Raw genomic sequence first — 25,470 nt, forward strand, 5'->3', positions numbered from 1 at the left:
AATACAAGAGGGATATGGGAAGAGTTGGAGAGGAAAATGGGAGGGGGTAGATATTTTCATATCTCATTGTACATATGTTGAAATTCTCAAAAATAAAGAACAACTTTTTAAAAATGAAGTCATGAGCCAGAGGATCAACAACAGAAGCAGGACTCTTCTGAAGGCCCCTGAATGGGAGCAACCGGAAAGCTTGCCCCACACCCTGCCCACCGCCTCACCTGACAATGGGCAGCTTGGTAAAGGGCACAGGAGGCAGCGTGAGGCCATCTGGGAGGGTGATGGGCTCCATCGTCCCAGGACACTTGGCGGTGTAGTTCTCCAGGCTCTGAGTCACATCTTTCTTTTCTGAGAATGAAACAAAATAGAATGTAGGCTTAGTAGACTAAGCAGAAGAGGGTGCCCATGGTTTAGCTTGCGCTGGAGTGAGCCAAGCCAGTCCCATAAGGGAAGCTGCCATCAGAAGTGAAAGAGTGGTGACGGTTCCTTGAGATACTCCAGCAGCTGCCACCTTGAAGGTCCTGTGGGAGGGAACTGAGCCATGACCCTCTAGGAAGCGTCCAGCACCGGGGAAATACCTGACCAAGCACCATAAAGTCAATGAGTAGGATCAAAGCACCTTGCATTTTGAACAGTACTTCTCAGCAATCATTAAGCACCAAGCACCATGAAAGGATTAGTCTCCCCAGAGCAGTTTGTCCATTTGACAGACATGGAAGCAAAGAGCCACAAATCAGTGTCTCTGATCCTACTCGTGAGCTTTACAAGGTAAACCTGTTTGTCCCAACCACTGGTACACACACACACACACACACACACACACACACACACACACACACCCCTTGTCACTGAGGAAAGGAAAGAAGACACAGGTGGTGGTGATGATGCTTGGATATTAGCCACAAAGGACTCTCAAACGGAGCACAGATGACCCCTCCCAGCACTGCACATCAAGTCGGACAAGAGGAGAAAGCAGCTTGTCAAAGGCCCTGCATTTGATCCTACACCTGCCATAAGTCACAATCCTTTTAAGACTTAAGAGAAGGGGGCTGGGGGACAAAGAATCGCATCCTGGAAAGTCTTTTCTCTTAAAAATGCCAGAGGAAAAGCCAGGCGGTGGTGGCGCACGCCTTTAATCCCAGCACTTGGAAGGCAGAGGCAGGCAGACTTCTGAGTTCAAGGCCAGCCTGGTCTATAGAGTGAGTTCCAGGACAGCCAGGGCTGCACAGAGAAAACCCTGTCTCGAAAAACAAACAAACAAACAAACGAAAAATGCCAGAGGAAGTCAATTGGAAAGGCCAGTCAACTGGGGCCTGGACTCAGAGGAAGTCAGTGGGAAAGGCTAGTCAAAAGGGGCCTGGGTTCAAGTCAAGAGCTGGGCTTTGCTCAGGCCCTGTGCAACTGTCAGGAAGCACGCCTCCCCCAGAGCCTAGCTGTCCTAAAGCAGAAGCAATGGTTCCTTTTTACAAAGTGTGCAAGCTCCCAGGGGACAAGATGACGCACTGCCTGGCAGCAACCTGCACACACCAGCACCCAGCACACCTTTGACATCACTGTCTTTTACCTACACATGGAGAAACCCAAGTTGATGGGCAGAGATTGTGCCACTCTGGCTGGAGCCCACAAGTCCTAAAGGTCCAGGCAACGGCTCCCCTGTTGCTAGAACCCCATCTAGATGCTCTCTGTGCGAATCAGACATGAGAAGGATCACTTCTGAATTCATCCTCAAAGGAAAAACCATCTGTAGGGCTGGAGAGATGGCAAAGTGTTCAAGAGCACGTGCTGCCCTTCCAGAAGACCTGAGTTTAGTTCCCAGCATCCACAGCAGGTGGCCCACAACCACCTATAACTCCAGCTCCAAAGGATCCAACACTCTCTTTTGGATCCCACTGACACACACAGAGTCAGAAACAGAAATAAAAGTTTTAAAAAGGTTGGGCGGTGGTGGCACGCGCCTTTAATCCCAGCACTTGGGAGGCAGAGGTAGGCAGATTTCTGAGTTCAAGGCCAGCCTGGTCTACAGAGTGAGTTCCAGGACAGCCAGGGCTACACAGAGAAACCCTGTCTTGAAAAACCAAAAAAGAAAAAAGAAAAGAAAGAAAGAAAGAAAAAAGAAAGAAGTTTAAAAAGGTAAAAAGTTCTTTAAATGATCAAATAACCTTCAACTTTACAGTCTTGCAAAAGGCTCAGGGGCACCAAGCATATCATCTCATTTGCCCTATGCCTGGCTTGAAAGTCTTAGTACCAACCAGCCCCGTGCCACTCTGGGCAAATGCTTTTCAAGTGGAGAAGGAAAAGCCTTTCTCTGATGCCCAAGAAGTCCCAGCACATGACAGCACACATATGTCCCATCAATGGCCCTTCCCACGCTGTGCTAGCGCTTGTCACTCACTGAGCCTATCCATCAGGGCTCCTGCTACTTACTTCAGGTCAACATTTTCCTATAGGGGCCTTACTAAGGGGGACCCCAATATTCACGGACTCCCCGGCTACAGTAGAGTAGTGTTATCTTTCAAGGCTTGGTGACACCCTGTCACATACGATTCCTTTTTAAGCCACTGCTATGCTCTGTCTCCCATAACTCATGTGTGGGAAAACATCTGATTATGCCAGAAATCCCTTTGGGGAGGTGTCAGGTCTTAATAACCTGGAGAAGGGAGAGGATCTTCTCAAATCCCACAGAGGAGCCAACAGGTGAGGCCTGACCATAGGTACCCCATGAGACTACAAGATGGAGTGGAGAGCTGGAAGCCCTAAAGGCTCCTGGCGCTTGCCTCATGGGCCAAGCTTCAGAAAACTGTGATAAGTCCTAAGTCTCTCACAGCCCAAGACAGGGAGTAGGGCTCATAATGCCTTAATTTCTCTCACTCAAAACCTATAGATCTCATTTTCTTTTTATCAGGAGTTTCAACAATATGCCAGTAAACTAAAGAGTACCTATTGCTCTTAAGAGCTATTCTTCCACTCCAGAGATTAAAGAATTCATACATACAAAAGAATGTTTTTTAATGAAAACTAGCTGTCACCTAATTATAATATTCCTCACAAGAGAAGATATGATCACCAAACTCTCAATGGTAAACAGTTCATGGACCACCGGGCATTTCTATAGCTGATGCTGGCATGAAGTCCAGTGCATCATGATTTCACAACTCATTCTTGTCCTTTCTACAGAATAATCAGAGACAGCCATGTCTGCATTAGGTCAGCCAGGGAATTCTAAGCAAGGAGAGAACAAGAGAGGAGGATGTACATCTCTTCCCCAGATCTGAGAGGAGAAAAAAACAAAAACTAAGGAGAAAGAACGGTGGAGAGGAAATGGTATGGATGCAGCTGACACACCCTGATCTCACATTTCAGTTACGCTCAGAGGAACATGGCTGGGGCTTGAACATAGCAACATGGTGAGGGTAGAGAGAAGAGCAGACTCCACTGCACTGCTGAAGAAGGGCTTCCAGACTGACACAATAACACAGAAAACAACGTGATGCCTCTTAAAGAGGCCGTAGTCACAACCGCATGAGAACCTCCACAGGGCAAACATCTCCTCGGAGATGACATCAGCACCTGCTCAGGGTACACCAGCAACCTAAAGATCTGCTGGTAGGAACTGTAGGTATGGACAATGTGGTGTGTGCATAAAAAGCACGCTGAGGAGGGAGCGGGGAGGCATGAAGGCCAGGATTCAGATTCCTAGCGCCCATGTCAGCTGGTTCACACCACCTGTAACTCCAGAGAATCCAATGCCCTCTTCTGACGTGTACAGGAGCACTATACACACATGACATACACAAATGCACATATTAATACAGACAAAATCTTTAAAAGAAAAAAAACAGGAATAATAGAGTATTCCTGTAATCCTGGCACTGGGGACACAGAACTAAGAGGATCCCTGGGAGAGGATCCCAGCCAGTCAGAGAACCCCAGACTCAGTGAGATCTCCTAACCCCTAAAATAAATATGGTGGAAAACATCACCCTTTAGCCTCTGTGTACACACACACACACACACACACACACACACATGCATGCATCCACATACACTACACACACTAAACACACACATGTGCATGTATCCATACATACACCACACACACTAAAGTAAGCAAATAAATGGATAAGAGCATGCAGGAATATTATTTGGCTTTTAAAGAGACAACCTGCCATCTGCCAAAATATGGATGGACCCAGACACTGTGCTGAGGGAAACAAGACAGAGTCAGAAGGAAAAAGAACAACTCCATGGCTCTAGCCTTGGGCTGCAGAGGGAAGGAAGGTGGGAGGATGCAAACACAAGCATGATAAACAGCCTGCAGAGCCATGGCACCCATGAGGAGGGAAGTAAAGTGCTGTAATAGAGATTTTTCATTAAGCTTGTTTTAACTGTTCTGTCTCAAGAAAAGTCGGTACGTAAGCTGGCAGATATATTCATTTGCTTGATTATTGTAACCATTTTACTGCCTGTAGCATCCCTTAGCACCTGTTATAAGCCTCAGATATACACAATAAAAAATAAAAGGGACATTTCATAACTGGCCTAAAGTTTGCAATGTTATCATCTCTTTGTTAAAATAATTAACAGGCTGGTGACGCAAAAAACCATCTCTGAACTGACATTCAGGGACAACTACAGCCATCACTGGGGAATGCGCTTCTTAGCACTTTCGAGCAATTCACCAAGACACACCACACACCCTGACATAAATGAATCTCAGTAAAATGTAAAGGACTGAAATCATACAGAGTATATTCTCTAACTATAACAATATTAAAACAGGAATCCATAACAGCAGAGCTTAAAGTCCCTAAATGCCCAAAGTCAAGCAGAATTACTGTACAAACCTACAAGATACACACACACTCCAGCATGCACACACATACACACAAGACACACACACACACAAGATACACATACTCCCATGGGCACTCACTAGACACAAGACACACACGGCACATATTCAACATACACACTTATAAGACATACACATCCACCTCCAGACGAAACAGATTTTTTAAATCCTAGGTGTAAATAGAAACACATTGTGGTGGTTTGAACAAGAATGACCCCCATATGCTTATATATTTGAATACTTGGTCCCCAGTTGGTAGAACTGCTAGGGAAGGATTAGGAGCTATAGCTTTCTTGAAGTAGGTGTGGCCTTGCTGGAAGAGGCAGGTGTGTCAATGGGGTGAGCTTTGAGGTTTCAAAGCTCATATCAGGTCTCAGTCTTTCTCTCCCCCACCCCTCTCTCTCTCTCTGCCTACTGCCTGTGGGTCAGTCAGTATGTAAAGTCCTCAGCTACTTCTTCAGCACCATATCTGTCTGCTTCCTACCATGATAATCATGGACTAACCCTCTAAAACTGTAAGCGAGCCTCCAGTCAAATACTCTCTGTTCTAAGAGTTGCCTCAGTCATGGTGTCTCTTCACAGCAGTAGAACAGTGACTAAGACATACACCATGTCAAATTCGAGATGCCTGGAAGCACCGCCTATGTAGAGAAAACTGCATAGTTAAATTACACATGGGAGAAAGACAGCATCTTTATCAAGGGGTGTTAGAAAACTGCATTATCTATGTGAACAAGAATGAAACTTGGTTCTTCTCTCTCCCCTGCACACAAATCAATTGCAAATGGATCAACAATCTCCATGTTAGACCTGGAACTCTGAAACTTCTACAAGAGCTTAGAGGAAGTATAGTTCAGGATACATGCTCAGGTAAGAGCTTTCTGAATAGACCTCCAGTTGCTCAGGAAACAAGTCCAACAATCCACAAGTGGGACTCATGAAATTAAAGGCTGTGCTGCAAAGGAAACTTCATCAGCTGAAGAGGCGGTCTAGAAAATGGGAAAAGCTCTGCCAGCTGTACACCAACAGAGGATTAGTGCCTAGAATATACAAGGAACTAAAAGCTAAACAAGAAAACAAACCACCCAATTAAACAGTGGGCTGTGGAACTGAACAGACAGTCCTCAGAAAAAGAAATACAAATGGCTAAAAAAAATTTTTTTTAAAGTGTTCACCATCCTTAGCCACAGAGGGGGGTGGGGGGAATGCAAATTAAAAATACTTTGAGATTTCATCTTACCAAAATCAGAATGGTCAGGGTTAAGAAAACAAAAGACAGAAAATGCTGCAGAGGATGCAGGGAACAAGGAACCCTAATGTGCTGTTGGTGGGAGTGCAAATCGGTGTACTTGCCATGGAAACTGGTGTGGCAGGTCCTCAAAAAAGCAGAAATCAATCTTGCATGTGCAGTACCTATTATACAATAGAATGGGATTCACTTATAAAACAAAAGGAAACTGTGAAATCTGCAGGTAAATGGATGGAACTGGAAGACAGTATACTGAGCAAGGTAACCCAGACCCAGTAACAACAGTCACGTGCTCTCACTCATACATGGCTCTTAGCAATAAACCTGTAGAAGCCAGGAAACTAGAATTGGTGGAGAGGGGGAAGGGAATATCTGAAAGGGGTGGGATAGCAGAGGATGGTATGGAAGGGAAGGGGAATAATGAGGAGGGAGGGTTGGCTGGGATGAGAAGGGAAGACAAAAGAGGGAGTAGCAAAGCAAAACCAACACTTAGGAGGTTTAGAAAGCTAGGACATATGCCATTTTAAGAGGTTCGTGAATGGAAGGAAGGAAGGAAGGAAAATGGGTGGAGGGGTGGAGGTGGGTGGATGGATGGATGGGTGGATGGATGGATGGATAGATTGATGGAAGATAGATGGGTGGGAGGGTGTGTAGGTGGGTGGGTAGATGGATGAATGAATGGGTAGGTGGATGGATGGATAGATAATGTAAAAAGTCTAACTGGAGTTACTATACACAGGGGAACGTATTCCTTCCAAAAGACAGAACTTGATAAACAAAAGCTTCAGTGCCTAGTGTAGGAGTGAGTTGCTTCTCCTCAACTTATTGGTCAAGAGTATCTCAGCAACTCCCAAAACAATACAAGCTATCATCATTGTTCCTGGCTACCCACCAGAATTTGAGGTTAAGACCTAACTGCCTAAGACAGTACACACTCTGGTCACGGGACAAGAAGAAATCAAGTTTGTAGTGACCGGGAAGTTTCTTTCCTACTGACTAACTTCCATAGTACTAGATGAAACTATGTAGACTCCTGGGAACAACGTCATCTATAGGCTTGCCTACTGTGGACCTGTAAGCTACAATAATGACCCAAGTAGCAAGATATTCCCATGGGTACCATAATGGCAAGAATGCCTAAGACTCTTTGATTAAACTGAAACTCTACAGGAGGAAACATGGATGACATATTAAATGAGGCCAAGAACCCATGGCTGGAGAGTTCACAGGCCCCTGAGTGAACCTACTTCTATTATTCTGCTAAATAAACATGGTATCCAGCTGCCTTATAAATCTTTATCTCTATATGAGGAAGATTAATGTAGCACTCAGCCTTTGTCTTTGTCACTGTTCTATTGCTGTGAAGAGACACTATGACCACTGCAGCTCTTTTGTAAGAAAGCATTTAATTGGAAGCTTGCTTACAGTTTCAGAGATTTAGTTCATGTTTGTCATGGCAGGAAGCATGACAGCATGCAGGCAGGGACAGGAGTAGTAACTGAGAGCTAGATTCCGATCCACAGGGAGAGAGACACTAGACCTGACATGGACTTTTGAAACCTCAAAGCCCACCCCCAGTGACACACTTCCTCTAACAAGGTTATACCTACTCCAACAAGGCCACACCTCCCAATCCTTCTCAAACAATGCTACTCACAGATGACTAAGCATTCTAATTATTGAGTCTGGGGAGGGGGGGGTCATTCTTACTCTACACAGGCCCTACCAGAGAAGCTTTGCTATGCAGTGGAAGATAGTTGATGCAGAAACTCACAACTGGTCAAAGTACAGAGAATAAGGGTCAATGGATTTTGCTCAGCCACAAATGGGCCATCTATGCTACACCTCCCCACACCAAGGCTTAAGTGCCATCACAGAAGAGGGGTGGAAAGTTTGTAAGGGTCAGGGGTCAGGGAGGACCAGCGTAAAACAGTAACTTCTGGACCCGCCACTCCACTGCGCTCATGAACTCACAGCAGCTGTGTTTACTTGGAGAATTTCTATCTTGGAGCAGGGAAGGCTTTATGAATCCCCACCCTTGAGGAGCTATTGTCAACTGATGGCTCCAGGGGAAGGGAGAGTTAATTTTAAGAATTTGGCCTTTGACCTCACTTCCAGCGGATGGCCCCACACCCAGGAGTATATGAGACTGGGTGGGTGATTTAAAGAAACAAAACAACAGGAAGTTAGGGGGTTGGGGAGCTAGTGGATCTGGGAGAAGTCAGGGAGTGGCGAAGAGTAAATGAATTATCAGCAAAAGACACTATAAGTCTCTTAACTAATTAGTACATTTTAAAATGATTCTTAGGAAAAAAATATGAATCCAAAGTCAACTATGTAACTACCCACTGTAAAATTCAGAAAGTAAATAAAATTATACTCAAACTAAGTACAGAGAAATAATTAATGAATTGTAAAAGAAAGAGCTCAACACCAAATTCAGTTAAGACACTTGCCACCAAGCCTGATGATCTAGGTTATACCAGCATAGGGAAGGAAAAACCTGGTTCCACAAAGCTACCCTCTGACTTCTACACACATGCTTTGGCATGAAGGCATGTGTATAGAAGCAAACAACTAACTGATTAACTAATTAATATAAAAAATTAGTTTGTAAAATTAGTAATAAACCTTTAGGAGAGAAATTCAAATCAGCTCTCCAGGAATAAAGAATGGAGACACACACAAAACACACACACACACACACACACACACACACACACACACACGGTTTCAACACGTAGTCCAGGTTGTCTTAAATCCACAATCCTCATGCCTCATCTTAAGGAAATGCCACCAGCCCTGACTTAAACAACCCACAAGGCAAGAAAAATGGACTCAGCTTTCCTCCCTTCTACAGCAGGACAGGCCACCATTAGAGAAGGAAAAAGTCACCTGTCACCATGACAAAGATTAATAATGCAACAGCCAGAGATGCTCCCATGCCTGTCAGGAAAACAAGGAAACATGCCTTTTCCTAACTGAATCCTGATGCTATCTGATAAACGGGCAGGGGCCACGTGAGCTGCCTCCCACAGACATTTCCCTACATCTGCTCCTCACTTATCTACTTGGAGACAGGCTGGAGTCCCTGATAAGCAATCATTCAAGCTACCAAGAGATTCAATATTCCTCTATGTTCCTTTCAAGTATACAAACAGATACTACCAAAATGAAAGGCAATTATGTTAAGCTGTCAGCTTATTACATAATTATCCATTTAAACTGCTACCTAGGAAAACTTTTAAGATCTCCAGAGGTTTTAATATAGCACTGGAAGAGAGAAAATGCCTGGCAAAGACTCGGTAGATAACTGGGAATCTACACATCTGTCGTGAAGTGCTGGTCAGGTAAAGCAATGGTGCTGTGACAAAATGTCAATCGACTCAACCATGTCCAGCAGCAATTATTAAGGGTTTTTAATAACACAGAGCACTTCGGTTATGCTATGCTTAAGTCACATGTGGTGGTCTGAGTGTCCCTCCCCCACGGGCTCATGTTTGAACACTTGGTCCCAGATGTGGCTATTTGGGGAAGTTGTAAAAGTTCTAGGACAGTGCAGCCTTGCTGGAGGAAGTAGACTCCAAAGCCTTGTCCCACACCCAGTTTCCTGTTTCCTGTGTGCAGTTGAGATGTAATTCCTTGGCTTCCTGCTCCTGTGGCCTCACCATACCAGGCTCTGTGCTTAATGCCCAGTATACATCACTATCTCCTTCAGCTGTCTCTGAAACTTTGTCAAAGGTAAAGTTTGCTCTCTAACTCTCTCTCTCTCTCTCTCTCTCTCTCTCTCCCTCCCTCTCTTTCTTGCTCCCTGCCCCACCCCACCCTCATGTGTTCCCAGCCGGCCTTTCCCCTTTTTCTCTCTCCTCTCTTTCTGTCCTTCTCTGTCCTCTTTCTCCGACTCTACTCCCTTCCCCAGAACCCCTTCCCATGTCCCAAATAAACTTCATTTTATACTTTTAAGAAAAAAAAAACAAGTAAAGTTCACTGTCTCTGTTAGAGTAAGGCTAGGGAAAGCCAAAGCTATACCTGGTCTGTGGAGGAAGGGCATGAAGTGTAAAGAGCTCCTTCCAATGCCACGTGCCTTCCACCTCCCCACCACAACCTCTTCTTCTAATGTTTGTCACACACTCCCTTCCTTCCAACTATTTCTTGCATCATTCAACACTCCATCAATACTGAGCACTGACTGAGGCAGGTCCCACTTGGGCTCTTCTGAGAACAGCACACTGTCCTGCCTGCCGCCTTTGTCTCATTACGTGCCTAGTGGAGTCTCAGTACAGTCTAAGACACAATTGGAGGAAAAGTGATGCTAGATTAACTTAGTTCCCTATGTTTCTGCCACTTTCTGGGTAGAAACACTGACAAATGAGGGAAGATGAAGGGTAGGCATGGTCCCTGTCCCTAGAAAGCCCATGACCGCGGGAGGAAATAAGATGGGATGTAACAAAACAATGAGAACTACCCAAACCAAGGACATGGAGAGGAAGACACCATAGACTTCTTAGCCGGAGAAGGACGAGGGCGGGCCCACTACCATAGAAGCAGTGTGCAAACCACACAACACGCTTTGAGAATCAAAGACTATCCTGAAATTCAAACAGTGGCCAAGGGATGGCTGGGAACACAGGAAAGCAGGCTGAGACGATGGCCTCCCAATCATGATGTTTTAGAGATGGCACTGGACAGGTGAGGGGCTACTGCTGCAGCGTGCTTGGCTCACGGGTCAAGGAGAGGCCCTGGACAGGTGAGGGGCTACTGCTGCAGCGCGCTTGGCTCACGGGTCAAGGAGAGGCCCCAGCTTCATTGTGAACAATGGCAAGAAGGAACAGATCCAGGAGCCTGGAGCAGACATTAAGAGGTCTCTGCTCTAATCCAAGTAACAGGGCTGAATGTCTGACCCAGGACTGTGACTACAAAGTGGGAAAGAGGCATCCCAGAGGGTGGACACCGAAGCATCAGAATGACCGTAAGGAGCCAACAGAGGACACAGAAGAACAGGACTAAGTGACTCCAAGAAGTTCAAATGCTTCCAAGAACAGGAAAATGATGACATGCTTGACGGAAACCAGAAACAAGTGACAAGGTAAGACACAGGAAACCAACGGACAGCCTTCAGCTGGAAGTTGACCCTCCAAGGTCATGAACCATATCTAATGTCACAAAAACATGAGCAAATTTTCTACTTTAAATCACAAAGTATAATTTGAGCAGACCCAGGAGCTCCACTCTTAAACCCCTGCCACAAATCTTCAAAGATGTTTTTAATTTATGCCTCCATTGACCTTTTCTCTAATTACCGTTTTTAATAAGCTTTTTCATAACGAATCATTGTCTTTGATATACAACTAATTTTGTGATGTTTCTTGAACCAAAACTTTTCTTGCAGCTGCTTAGTTTTCTTCTCCAAGGTGACACAGGTGAACTGGAAATGATGTCCCTGAGTCACATCCCAAGGGAACTTGGCTTCTGAGGGCCTTTTTGATTTTAGGACAAAGACCCCAAGCTACCACAGTCTGTCCAGCAGACACTCCTCAACCGCTGGGGCTACCTGACCTTCTCTGCACCGCGCTATAGCTCAGCACAGTGGAGCAGGAGCTGCGACCTCTGGGTCTACTTAGGAAAGTCTCCTCTGCATTCAAATCCCATCCTCTCCGGCCCCAAGAAGCCTGAGGTTGAGGCTTGCACAGCACAACCTAGCCAGTCTACATCCCCATCTACTGATGGGTGACAAACTTTTAATGCATTTTCTTTGGGCTACGTAGCATGAGCTGGCCGTGGAATGAGGGGGTAGTTGGATGAATTACATCTGAATCTTACCCAGTTCTCTCAAACAACCACTGCTGGGTCTGGGTTGACAGATGATCTCCTCACAGGGACCTACCAGAGATATCAGGCACACACTGAGTCCAGCTCTGTCACATTCAATGAGTGCAGCTCATTGACAATGTGGGCAACACGGAGGGCACTTAATCCCACTGTGGGGCAGAATGGCCAAGCTATAATCCCCAGTCCTCCATACCCTACCCAGAAGGCCTGATCTCTCTCTTTCTCTCTTCTCTCTCTCTCCCTCTCCTCTCCCTCTCCTCCCCCTCCTCTCTCTCCCTCCCTCCCTCCCTCCAACTTCCACCTTGTAAAAGAGGCCTCTCAGTAGCTGCTGACCTCAACCATGAGAGCTGAAGTGGCCGGAGACACATAGAGAGATAGAGAGTGCCCGACAACTACCATCACAGTGAACATGGAGGCTCTGGTGAGACCATGGGTCACTTTCTCCCTGCTGCATTTGAGTAAAGACAGAGGGATTTATCAATAGAAAAATACTAAGCAGGTGAGAAAATTGATTAGTGCCAGGGCCATGACATACCAATGGGGCAGGTATACCTAGCAGCAGATCAGCCTTGACCGGAGAAGCAAACAAGGAGAGCATGGTGTGGGGCCTGTGCCCTTAACACACCCACCCCCACACACACATCTCTGCACACATACTAGCTACAGACTCTGGCATTGGGTTCAAAAATTTACCCGGTAGGCTTCTTGGAGCTAGGGCAGCAGGGCTGAACTTTTGGTTGCATGATAAATACTCACCCATGGTGGTACTCATGCTATGAACGTTGTCAACAGAATGCATAGCATCCGAACACAGGGATCAGATCATGAAGCCCTGGAGCACAGAGAAAGGCTCCAGCACTCAATCATTAGTCACATCAGAGGTGACAGAGCTGGTCTCTGCTGCCACCTCAGATGCCCACCCTGATCCTAGGCTCACCTACAACCTTATGGCTTCTGGAAGGTCAGTGCCCTAGCAACATGCCATTTCTCTGCTCTAACCTATGGTGGTCCTGTAATGGGAGCAACAGTGATACATTATCACAAGCTCCACACTGCCAACTTTTAGAGGGTTGGTCTTTCGACTCCAAATACTCAAGAGTCCACACAAGCACCATACTATAAGCTATAGCACTGGATTGTACACACAGACCCACAAGCCAGCGGATAGTTGTAGCCCCCCTGATGTCACTAAAAGTTCCCTAAAACATGGATAAAATAAGATTAAAATGTTAGGAGAGGCCTTGGATACTAACAGGTAGGGAAGAATAGCCACCCATTCAAGAGTGGGCACGGGCAGCACCCGGTCACCCGTCAGCTGTGGGACACTTTTCCCAAGCAGCCTTCTGTGGAGACTGGCATTCCTATGTGGCACGTGTTGGTATTCTGTATAAACTCCACCACTACAGATACCTGGCTTCCCCCAGTTACCTGGCAATGACCAGGTAGGCCTGGCCCTATAAAAGGGGCTGCTTGCCCCCTCCTCTCTCTCTTACTCCTGCGTCTCTCTCTTGCCTCTTGTCCCTTTGTTCCCCCTCTCTCCCCATTCCCTTCCCCCCCTCTCCCCACATGGTCATGGCTGGCCCCTACTTCTCTACTCTCTCCTTTCTGCCTTTCTCTGCCTCTGCTACCCTCTTAACTCCCCTTCACATGTCCTAAATAAACTCTATTCTATACTATACCAGTGTGTGTCTGGTCCCTCTGGGGGAAGGGGTGCCTCAGTATGGGCTCGCCGAGGCACTCCCTTCCCCCACACCTTGCCAGAACATATTCTTAAAGCCCTTTCTCTTTTCATGATCACAACAGCATGCGCCTTAGGACTGCTAGCAGACAAGTGGCCCAAGGCCAGCGCAGTTCTGCTGCACTCTGCAGCCCAGCACAGGTATTCTTAGAAGCCCCGGCAGGAATAGTGAGGCCCCTGAGACCTGACAATAAGTCTTCTCCACTGGAAAAGGCTGCCTGTACAGCCAGCCAGGCAATGAACCCTGAGCTTTCAAAAGACAATAGGCTCTGTGTACTTTTTGCCAGCTAAAATCAATACTTAGCACTTAGAGAGCACTTAATAAACACTATTAATTTTAAGTTACTTCAATCCCTTTTTAAAATGATTTCCAAGTAAGCCTGAGCTGATACTTCCTTCCTCTCTGAGATCACTGAAGCAGGGGATCAGCAACAGCTGATAGTCATGACCCAAGCTAACTACACTCTGCCAGCAGGGCTTAGTTGTGTATAAAACCAACAAAATTGGGCACTGGTCACCAGACGTACAAGATGTTCTTCTAATGTATGGACTCTATGTCTACTCCACTGCCTCCTCAAAACCAGCAACAAAACAGTGCATGACACCCTAAGCAACAATAACCTCTTTTGAAGATATGAAAATTAGTTTGGTGACTGGCACCCTAAGAATGGATGGGATGGCATAGATTGGGTCAGCAAGGACAAACTAGAATAGATAAAAACAGATCATAACACATGCTAAGGATTGATTGAATCCTTACGAGGCCTAACCCCCAGAATCTCAGAATGGAACAGTAATTGGAAACAGGCTGGTTTTGTTTTCCATTTGTTTATATTTATTTATGTTTATGACTATCTTGCCTACATGTGAGTGCAAAAAGCATTTTTGTCTGATGCCTGTGGAGGTCAGAAGAGGTGATCAGATCCCTTAGAACTAAGACACAGGTGATTGTGATCTGCCATGTGGATGGTGGAAAGCAAAGCCTATACAAGACTCTTAAACGCTAAGCTTGAAGACAGGTTTTAAAGAAGTAAAGTAAAATAAGGTTGATAGGGCAGGCTATTGTCAAATGTGACTGATGCCCTTATGAAAATCGATAATGAAGTCACAGACACACACACACAGAACACATGGAGGGGCCGACAGAGGCACACACAGAAGAACACATGGAGGGGCCAACACAGGCACACGCGGAAGAACACATGAAGGGGCTGACAGTTTGCTAGCCAAGGAGGAAGACCTCAGAGGAAACCGACCTTGTCATGGCTTGACCCCTAACCTCTAGAAACAGGAAAAGCGAGTGAGTGAAGTCTGTGAAGGCCACCAGCATGTGGCACTTTCACAGCAGCCTGGGCGGGCTGACATGGCACGTGACAGAGCATTGGTGCATGAAAGTCAAAGCACACGTAACGGAGCCCCCAACATAGGCCATGGTCAAACTGCCTACTCTTGATTGTCAACTTGATGAGACTTGGAATCACTGTTGAAACTAACCTCTGTGTATGTCTGTGAGGAGAGCCCCACCCAAAATGTAAGCGACATCACCCCAATGGGCTTCAGTCCCGGATCAAGCTAAAAGAGAAAGTGGTCTGAGCTCAGACATTCATCTCTCTCAGCTTCCTGACTACAAAGGTAACGTGAGCAGTGGCCTCATGCCCCTGCTGCTATGCCTGCCATGATGGACTGTACCTTCTAATGCTGAGCTGGAATAAACATGTTCTACCTTAACTTACTATTGTCAGAGCATTATGTCACAGCAGAAGAAACAGTAGCCAAAATGCCACAGTTGTGAGTTCCCAGGGTTAGAGTCTCCTGGGGTGCTCAGTACACTTCTACAGTAGATCCTGAATTCCTCACATTACTATATTCCCAACTCTACATTAAATATGAAATGCTTTGTCTCACACAGCTAGCTATTCAATAAGTGAGTGAGCATGTATGTCATCATGGACCCATTCCCACATTCCCAAGGGGGGAAACTGAAGGCCAAAGAAACAAGGAGACCTGGGACAGGGTCTTACTACCAACTCCTCCTTCACTCTCCTCCCTCCAGAAAGCCATGACTGATCCTGCACCCAGGCTCACAGTCTTAGGTCATGCCACACATAATGCCCCTGACCACACAGCCCCAACCCACATGGCCTCTTCTTATTGCATTCATTGTTTCTAAACCACAATGCCAAGTGAAGACCCTACCTCTTGATTTTGTGTTAAATTTAACTTCACTTTTCTTACTCTTACAGAGCACTGATACAGAACCCACATTCTGATGACTTACATCACGTGAGCAGTAAATAACATGCTGAGAAAGATGCTTTTGAAAGAAAATAAGGTCTGGAGAGATGGCTCAGTTGGTAAAGTGCTTGTTACATAGGCATAAGGACCTGAGTCCAATCTCCAGCATCCGTGTAAAAAGCTAAGGGTAGCTTTACAAGTGTGGACTTGTAATCCAAGGGCTGGGGAGGCAGGCAAGCAGATCCCCGAGGGGCTCACTGTAATCCAAGAGCTGGGGAGGCAGGCAAGCAGATCCCCGAGGGGCTCACTGTAATCCAAAGGCTGGGGAGGCAGGCGAGCAGATCCCCGAGGGGCTCACTGTAATCCAAGGGCTGGGGAGGCAGGCAAGCAGATCCCCGAGGGGCTCACTGTAATCCAAGGGCTGGGGAGGCAGGCAAGTAGATCCCCGAGGGGCTCACTGTAATCCAAGGGCTGGGGAGGCAGGCGAGCAGATCCCCGAGGGGCTCACTGTAATCCAAGGGCTGGGAAGGCAGGCAAGCAGATCCCCGAGGGGCTCACTGACCAGCAAAGCAAGACTACTGTCAGGGCTGGAGAGTTGGCCCAGCAGTTAAGAACAAGATCTGTTCTTCAAGAGGACCCAGTTTCATCCCCAGCACCCACATCAGATAGCTTACAACCACCATAACTCCAGCTCCAGGGGATCCAAACCCACTTCTAACCTCTGCAGGAATTGCACTTGAGAACACATAATTAAAAATAAAATAAATCTTTTTTTTTTTTAATGACTAATTGGTAAGGCCCAGATACCAGTGAGAGATTCTGTCTCAAAAATCAGGGTGAATAGTTCCTAAGGAGTGACACCCAAGGTTGACCTCGGATTTCCACAGGCACACACGTATACACACATGTGTTTGGACATGCACATGTTAACACACATACACACACCAAAAAAGAGAAAGAAAATCAGTCAGTTAAAGATTTAAAGATGAGAGTCAAGAAGAGCTAAAAATAAAGGCTCCCCATCTGTTCCCACCTGTGAAAATCCTGCACAGAGCAGCTCTGTGGTGGCACCCTTAGCTGGTGGCACCCTTAGCTGGTGACACCCTTAGCTGGGTAGGTCTCTGAGCTAGAGAACCATGAGCCACTGTGTGGACAACTGATACCTATTAGGAGGTAAAGTGCAAGGCCACAGTGCTTCAAAACCAACCTGTACTGCTCTGCTAGCCCTCCAGCTAACCTGACATTGACTTTTTAATTCTACACTCTGAAATCAGGATCCAGAGAGCTGGGAGATGCTATAGGCAGAAGAGCCAGGAAAAAGTTACCTGCCAACTACAAAGGCCACAGCCAACACATCCCCCCATGGACATCCAGTTCCCTTCCCTGCCTTTGTTAGGATTCTATTGTTATGATGAAGACCATGACCAAAAGCAGTTTGGGGAGGAAAGGGTTCATTTTACCTTATAGCACATCATGGAGAGAAGCTCGGGCAAGAACTCCAAAACCTGGGGGTGGGAACTGATACAGAGACTGGAGAGTTCCACTTACAGGCTTGCTCCCCACGGCTTGCTCAGAAATCCCATGGGTTTCTTGTAAGATCCAAGGCCACCTGTCCAGCAGTGGCATCACCCACAGTGGGCTTGGCCTTTCCACATCAATCATGGATCAAGGTCACGCCCCTCAGAACCACCTACAGACCAAACCATTGAAGCATTTTCTCAACTGAGGTTTCCTCTTCCCAGATGACTCTAGCTTGTGTAGAGGTGGGGGGAGGGGGGAAGCCCTAACCAGGATACTGTCCCTCTCTACATACTCAACATCTCCTTCTAGGTCACTCACTGACACCATGAGCAATATAGACAGCCATCAAGATGCCTGCAGTCTGAGAACAGCACAAATTGTCACACTTTCCCTGAGGTCAGGAAGAGATCTGGCCATCAAAGCCTTGCTCCTGTTGTCCCTTTGCTCACAGCACAGGCCAGGCCTTTGCACGCACTTTCTCTAGCTCTCACAGCTGAACAACTACAAGACAGGTATTAACCCTCACATTCTGATGAGGAAAATAAAGCCAGAAAAAAAAGAAGGCAACAGACTTAACAAGCATTTCCTGGGCTCATAGATGAGCCACATTGGGATGTCCAGGGACTCCAGCCGTCCAGAGTTCACAAAGAGCTCAGCCCTGGAGAATCATTAGTGATACACAGTGAGGCAATACCCATTACCTCTTATATTTCCCTTTCTGTAACTGCTGGGCAGGGTAATTCTCTGACAGAAAGGGAAGAGTCTAGAAGGATGCTCTGGGCAAAAAGAGGCCAGAGGCCCTGCCTGCACTATAGGAAACCTGGAGACATACACAGGAGCCAGAGGCAGAAAAGCAGTTGCTCCAGCCCACTTGGGCCAGCCTGAGAATGCTCCAGAGCATGTAGCATCTCATCTGCATGTGATTTCTGTAGCCACCAGAAACACTCAACTTTAACTTCCTATTGGTTTGAATGGAAGATTGATTGCCTTAAACTATGCCTATGTCATGGGGAATTCCAGATGGCAGGGCACCAGTAGGATGGCTTGCTATGTTCTAGACTACAACAGAGTTTGAGGCATGGGATTCAGTAGCACAGACAGTAGCAGAACCACAGGACTGTGTTAGAAGCTGCCAAGCACACACCTCCGCAGCCCCTATCCACAGAGACCGACTCCCTCAGAAGGCACGAGAGGCTCTTTTGGCCCTACCCTGGAACACTCTAGTTTGGTTCACCTAGAACTTGACAACTTATTTTTCCCCATCACTGGTAAGTCACTAAAACATTTGAGATTTTTGACATCCTAGTAGTTCTTCCTCAGCTCGATATTCTGCATTTCTGGTTTTCCCACTAAGAATATACTTTATTAGAAGGTACCTATTATGTCATACTACATGGCATTTATCTCTTCAACACACAAATCACAGGAAGTCTGTACCCCCCACCACCTTCTTTCTACGGGGGTTTTGTTCAGTCCCTTCTGCCGGCTTCTGAACAAACAAAGGGGAGCTTATCAGTTGCGGAGGAAACAAATTATAGCCCTTGGCTGGGGAACTCCCACCAGGACTCTTTACAACAGAACAATTCATAGGCACATCTTCCTTTCTCCTCTACCCAGGTGAAAACTGAAATATAGCAAATTAAAACTTTCAAAGACTCCATCTCCGCCCATCATGCATGGAGAGGAGAGTGAGGAGCACATGCTGGGGAAACACACACTGAAGTAACAGTCTAAAAGTTTTGCCCTGTGTCTCCAGCCACAGTTCAAACTGCTAAGGGCCAGCACTCCTGTGGGAAGTCAGAACCCCACCAAAGGCCAGCCTGTGAGGCCCCAGTCCACACCCCTGCTCGTAGACTTTAGGACGCCATCAGCAAGAGGCTTACAATCACTCTGGTCACATTGTTCTACTCCAAACTCAGATACCAAAATATCATAAAAACAATATATCCCTGCTTCAACACTACTAAAATTTCCTCTTAAAAAGCACGTAAATTAAAATATCCAGAATCATAAGAGAAAAGGACACTGAGTCCACAAGCTACTTTGAATCCAGGCACACAGAGGTGGGAGACAGCCATTTCTGGGTCTGGTTCATCCCCACCTGGTGATGCTCAGCTTGTGGCCATGCCGTCTGGATGCTCCAACAGATGACAGCTGGAGCCCAAGACATCAGTAATTGCAGAACTGCATGGCCGCCTCCTCTTCAATAAAAACAATTTGACTGTGTCCCTGACTACGCGTATCACTTAACACAGCTCTTCATACAGAGCTTACAAAGTATGAGCGACCTCAATGGGCCATACACCAAGGCTTGAGCTTGGCTGTCTTGCCACACACAGAGGCAGAATTTCTCTACTAGGAGCCAGGGCAGCAGTAACAAAAGTATGCATTTTACATCCTAAACAGTGACTGAGGAGGGCAGGAAAGGAGCTTTCAGAAATGGGACTAGAACAAGGCCTCGCTGGAATGGCCCCTCTAGCACCTTCTGCTCACCAGAGCCTGTTCCTTGGGCCTCGGACTGCCCCCAGGTCTTAGCCTGAAGAGGTCAACTCCATAGGTCCAGAGCAATGCTAAGGTGTCAGAGTGCTGTCAGACAATGTCTCTCTTGATCAAAAATAACAAAAGCATACTGGAGGGGGGGGGGGACAGAGCAGCCTTGGCTCCCCAGTGTGAAGCAGAGGTGGGCAGGGCACAGATGTCACTATCCTCAGCCTGTGCGTCCTCTCTGTCATCCTGACAACCCCAAGGGAAGTGCAATGGCCCTGGGGGAGGGAAAGCCAAAGGGTCACTCCCATGAGCCTGGGAGAGGTAAAGAAACCAGACCAGTCAGAGGCATTCTACAAGCTAAAACCCAGGTCCACACAGGTGGACACAGAGAGGATAACAAATGTTAGCCTGTCTTGCTACCTGAGGAGCCTAAGTACTGTGGGCCCCAAACATCACTTCAGATGTGTCAGAGAGGAACTGGCAAAATCCCAAACAGTGGTCTCTCCATGCTGCCCTGGTTCCCTGGCCCATAAAAGACCAAAGCTCACTCACTCCTGAGACCCTGACTCTAGACTTTCCTTCTGACTCCCTCCTTTCCCTAGAGGAGAGGTCATCCATACCCTCCAGGCTGAGATGACCCCAGGGCCGGTGTTCATTCTTTGCCTAGCATGAAGGCTAGCCCTCCCAGCACAAAGCCCATAGACCTGGGGACATCAGAGGTTCTGTGGGATCCATGTTCCAGCCATGAACACGCCAGAAGCACATATTATATGTTGTGACTACACATCCCAGGGTGCCCAGGGCCTGGGCTCAGGTCACACAGTAACACAGCCCCCCCTCCCCCAGCTCAGGAGATGAAAGGAGAACAAGAGCGAGCGCAGGCCTGCTGGTGCCTCCCCACCTCCCCCCACCATTGTTCCTCACCTGTGCACCCCAGCAGAGCCCAAAAGACTGCTGGGGCTGCACTCAAGACTTAAAATGCCCACCTACTATGAGGGCCAGACTTCACCCCAGTCTCCCAAGAGCATCAGACTGTGGTCTAGGGTCCAAAGGGGAAGATGGAGACTATGGCTGGTCATGTGACCCATCTATGCCTGCAATCACAGGCTTACCAGGGAGAAACCAAACTAAAAGCTGCCTGCTGAAAAGCAAGTAAAACATCAAATATACTAGAAAGGGGAGCAAATGCTTTCTCTTGGTGGAGATTTATCTCCTGCTTCCAGATTTGAGAGTCAGGACAGAAATTGAAACCTTTACTACCACGTCCCCTTAGCTCAGCTGGAACAAGTCACCTCCCAGGACGTTCTGTAGGGGGTGGGGGTGGGGGTGGGGGCTGGGGGAGGTGGCACAGCAGCATGTGCTGTGTGATGGGGGTGGGGAGAAGTCAGTGAGGGTACACTCACTGGCTCCGAGGAGGGGACAGCTTTTCCTCCTCCCTCCCAGGAGACCCAGCCAGCTCACAGCCTAGGCTATAGCCAGCAAGGCTTCCTTGGGACCCTAGACAGCCAGCTCAGTCTTCATGGGGGCTCCTGTCATGGACCCCCGGGAGATGTGGCTACATCAGTGGCTTTGACTTCTCCACCAATGCTGTAGAATGGTGCAGGATGAGGAAAACATTTCTTTTCCCAGGTAGTTCACACCCATGCCCGGGGAACTCAGCCTTGCTGGCACTAACCAACCTGACTCCTAACTTCTCAGGAAGTAATTATGGGACTGGCCATCAAAGACATGCCTATTCTTCCAAACTGCCTTTCTGGAAGAAAAAAAAAAAAGATATTCTTAGAAAGAAAGGTGACAGGGAGGACAGGGTACCTAGGAGTTCCCAACACTGAAAACACATTAGAGCAGCCAGGGCCAGGTAAGAGCTGCTGTGGGTCCACAAAGTGAGGAAACCTGCCTCCGGTGACAAAGGAAAGCGTGGCCAGAGTAAGTCAAGAGCCGTGAGCCCAGCACACATGTGGACTGGAAGCCTATCTCCCAGAGTACTGTTAACTCAGTAGTAGAAGCTGATCTTCCAGGAAAAATCATTTCTCAGGGCTCCAGTAATAGTTTTAAATCTAAATCATGCTAAGGAGACATATCCTAACACGGTCAACACAGATCTTCATCGTGTGGCAGCTTTAGGCTAGAGCACAATAGACTCTCGGGAGATGGCCTAACCCTGCCAAGCTCTCTGGAACTGCCCAGGTCTCCTGTGTCCAGGCAGGTGACACACAGATCATTAGCATACTGGAGTCTTCTTACTTCAACGCTAGAGCTGAGGGCTAGCTCTGTCCTGGAGAACAGGGCAGCATGCATTCACTTGTACAACAGGCAGGATGCTGTTCTCCGACCAAGCCCATCAAGGTCTCAGTGAAAACCAAATGCAGTTCTCTCATGAAAGGGATTCAATTGCAAACACTGAAAAAATAATCAACCTTAGAATAACCAAGAAAATGTAAATGAAACAGTAAGGTGCCCAGTGCATGATGGATTAGGCTGCTGCCTACAGGACGTAATCAATCCTATCAGAAAGCAATTTGGCAACACGTCCAAAGAGCAGACAAATGTTCAGAACTGACGACCTAAAAAGCCCTCGGTGGGTAAACCAAGCTCCTACTACAAAGCCAAAGACAGAAATATGCCCACCATGGTGTCAGGTACAAGAGCAAACAGGATCCCCATTCCCTCCTCCCAAAAGGCAAACAAGATGAAAGCCGTGGCAAAGTGTGTCCCATGCAAGCACGAGGACCTGAGCTCTGCGTTCTGGACTTGGGTGAAAAGCGCACATGCTGTTGTGCACTTGCAGTCTCGGCACTGGGGAAGTAGCAACAGAGGGATACCTGGGATTATCTGGTCAGCCCTGAATCCCAGTGAGAGACCCCGTCTCAAAAAATCCAAGATGAAACCTTTACCCCCTGCAGACTGTGTAGCACAGTACACTAGGGCTGTATGTGTTAAAAGAGCCTTCAATAACAGGACCTGCTACTAAATATCTGAGTACTCCTGTGCAAACACGGCATGCCTTCTAGAAAAATCACATGAAGAATAAGGACATCAAACACAGGAAGGTTTGAAAGTAAATAAGGCTTAAAAGTGTAAACAGGGAGAAGGAAGGAGAAAAGGTGAGAGGCAGGACTTTCCACATGGCCTCTCTGAGATTTCCTTAGCCACCTGAAGAAAGAAGCCAAGCCAGATGCTAGCAAACACACCTTGGCACCCAGGGACAGGACAACCATCAGGAAACACCATTGAGCAGGTGTGGTGTGGGGGAAGTGCATGCACTTGGGCATGTGTGCACATGAGCATGACATGAACACAGAGCACTTCCTGTCTGATGCAGAGGCAGTTGTGAGGCTGTCAGGCCTGCCTGTGCTCCGTGTTGTCTTGTAATTCGAGGACAAAGTCCCTGTCTCAGGAGAGAAGAAGGTCAAGCTCATCATCCTGACTAGGAAAGTGGAGAGATCAGTCCACTTAATGGTCCCTTGTCCACGCTCAGACAGCTAACAAGCGCTAACTGCTTCAATGTCCTGTATAAAGCACAGGGCACCTGAAGGGGATGACAAGGCTCCTGCCCTTGAGAAGCACGATAGCCAGTAAAACGAAACAGAACAGAGCTTCTGAGGACAAGGCACCGGTGACAAACACACGACACATACTGGATGAGGCCTGTTGCATGCATTAGGAAAAAAGCAAAAGAGGCAGGGACACCATCTATTGGGAACAAGTGAAAGACTCTCAGGGGGAAGAAGGCACATGGAGAAGGCCTGAGGTTCAGGGGCGGTGCCTGGCCTGCTGTAGAAGGAAGTTCAAGACCCAGCAAGTGGCAGGTGAAGAGTCCTAGCTGCACAAGGGAAGGAAGCCACATGAACACCACCTTGGGGCACATAACTATGCAAGATATAGAGAGCAGGGCCCTGACCACGCAGAGGGGAAGGGGCAGGGCTACAGATTCTATCCTGGAACAGTCCTGTCTCTTTAGAGTTGTTGGGTGAGGGGTTCGTTCACAAAATCCCAGGGGATTTGGGGGTGGTCACTGGCAGGCTAGAGAGCTGGGAGGATGGCAAGGGTGGGATGGGGCTAGAAGGAAAAGACCCAAACTGTTTCATCCCACTTAGAGGCCTAGGCATTCTGGAAGCTCACCCTGTCTCTCACTGTCACAAAATCTCCCAGCAGTGAGCTATTGGCTGGGCAGCTTCCAGGTGTCCAACTACAGAGAGCTGCAAGAGAGGAACAAATGCAATTGTCCCCCAGCATGAAGTCAGTGGAGATGGCCACATGCTGAGAAGCTCAAGTCCAGCAGATCAAGAGCATCTTCCCCAGCCTTCCTCACCACTCCTCCTATTCCCCAACTCCAGCAGGCATTTCTCTGAAAACTCACCAGCCAAGCCAGCCAGAGAAGCAAGCAGGCAGTGAAGCAAGTAGGTGAGCTTCAGATCTCCACTCACCTTCCTTCCCTCTGTGTCCAATCCCCAGTCTCATCCCTAGCTCTCTAAGTGTAAGAATTGAGCAAACAGGGACACCTCATAAAAATACCAAGGAGCAAGGAATGACCATTAAGCCTAAAGACAGAGCTTCAGAAGGGTTTACCAAGCAAACATCAGTGCCCAGAAGATGCCCTAGTTGCGGGGAGTAATGCCCAGTTCCAGGAAACATCCCCACTAAGGGGTAGATCTCCCCCGCTCCTATGTGCAATCAGTATCTCTTCCTCACCTGGGGCACAAAGGTCAATGGAAACAAAAGACAATGGGCTCCACCAATGAGAGATAACCAACTCATGCTGTAAACCTATGTACTGGGAAGGTGTAAAAAGTGTGTGCTTTTGTTCCTGGGGGTCGTCTCTGCTCCAATTGCAAGATGACCCCAGTATACTGGATCAGTAAAAACCTCATGCTAATTGCATCGATCTCCATCCCTGTTTCTTTGCGAGTAGGGCACCCACGCTGAATTTAACCTAAGCAGACTACCTGCTTACATACTCTGCCCCACCCCAAACCATTCACAGGGGACTAAGCAGATTCTGGTGGAAGGAATGCCCTGCTTTCCTCCCTCCAGTGAACCCCCTTAACCACCCCTACATTACTCCCATTCCTAAGTGTCAGCTCCTAATACATAGACATACTTTACCCATAACCCCCCATGGCAACACTATCAGAATCTCAGGAGATCCTGGCCAGGGAGCACTACCAGGCCAGCACTCTCCTGAGAACAGAGAGGACAACAGAAAGCAAGGACAAAACACCCACACAACAAAGGCAAGGCCAGATATGAGCACCTAGAATTGCAGTCTCCCCAATCCCAGATGCTTAGATGCCAGTGTAAAAAGCACAATAACCGAGACAGCATGTCTCCACGAGAGCCCAGCAACCCTACCACAGCAGGCTGTGAATACTGCAACATAGCTGAAGCACAAGACAGAGACATTTAAATAGTCTTTATGAATATGATAGCAGTCCTAAAGAGGAAGTGGATAAATTCCTTAAGGAAATCTATCATAGACTGCCAATGGTGGCATATGCCTTTAATCCCAGCATTTGGGAGGCAGAGGCAGGCGGATTTCTGAGTTCGAGGCCAGCCTGGTCT

At 47.4% G+C, this 25,470-nt stretch overlaps 1 protein-coding gene across 3 annotated transcripts in view; it reads right to left on the reverse strand.

Annotated features, from left to right (window-relative positions):
* Trappc9 (trafficking protein particle complex 9) overlaps positions 1-25,470 on the reverse strand; it is a 466,270-nt gene that overhangs the window by 372,665 nt on the left and 68,135 nt on the right. For all 3 annotated transcript variants that reach the window (XM_031345566.1, XM_031345557.1, XM_031345575.1), the window contains one exon: positions 219-345. In XM_031345566.1, coding sequence (XP_031201426.1) covers positions 219-345 — 127 coding nt within the window. The remainder of the gene's footprint in view (positions 1-218; positions 346-25,470) is intronic.

Source organism: Mastomys coucha, unplaced genomic scaffold, assembly GCF_008632895.1.
Source record: "Mastomys coucha isolate ucsf_1 unplaced genomic scaffold, UCSF_Mcou_1 pScaffold11, whole genome shotgun sequence".
NCBI lineage: Eukaryota > Metazoa > Chordata > Mammalia > Rodentia > Muridae > Mastomys > Mastomys coucha.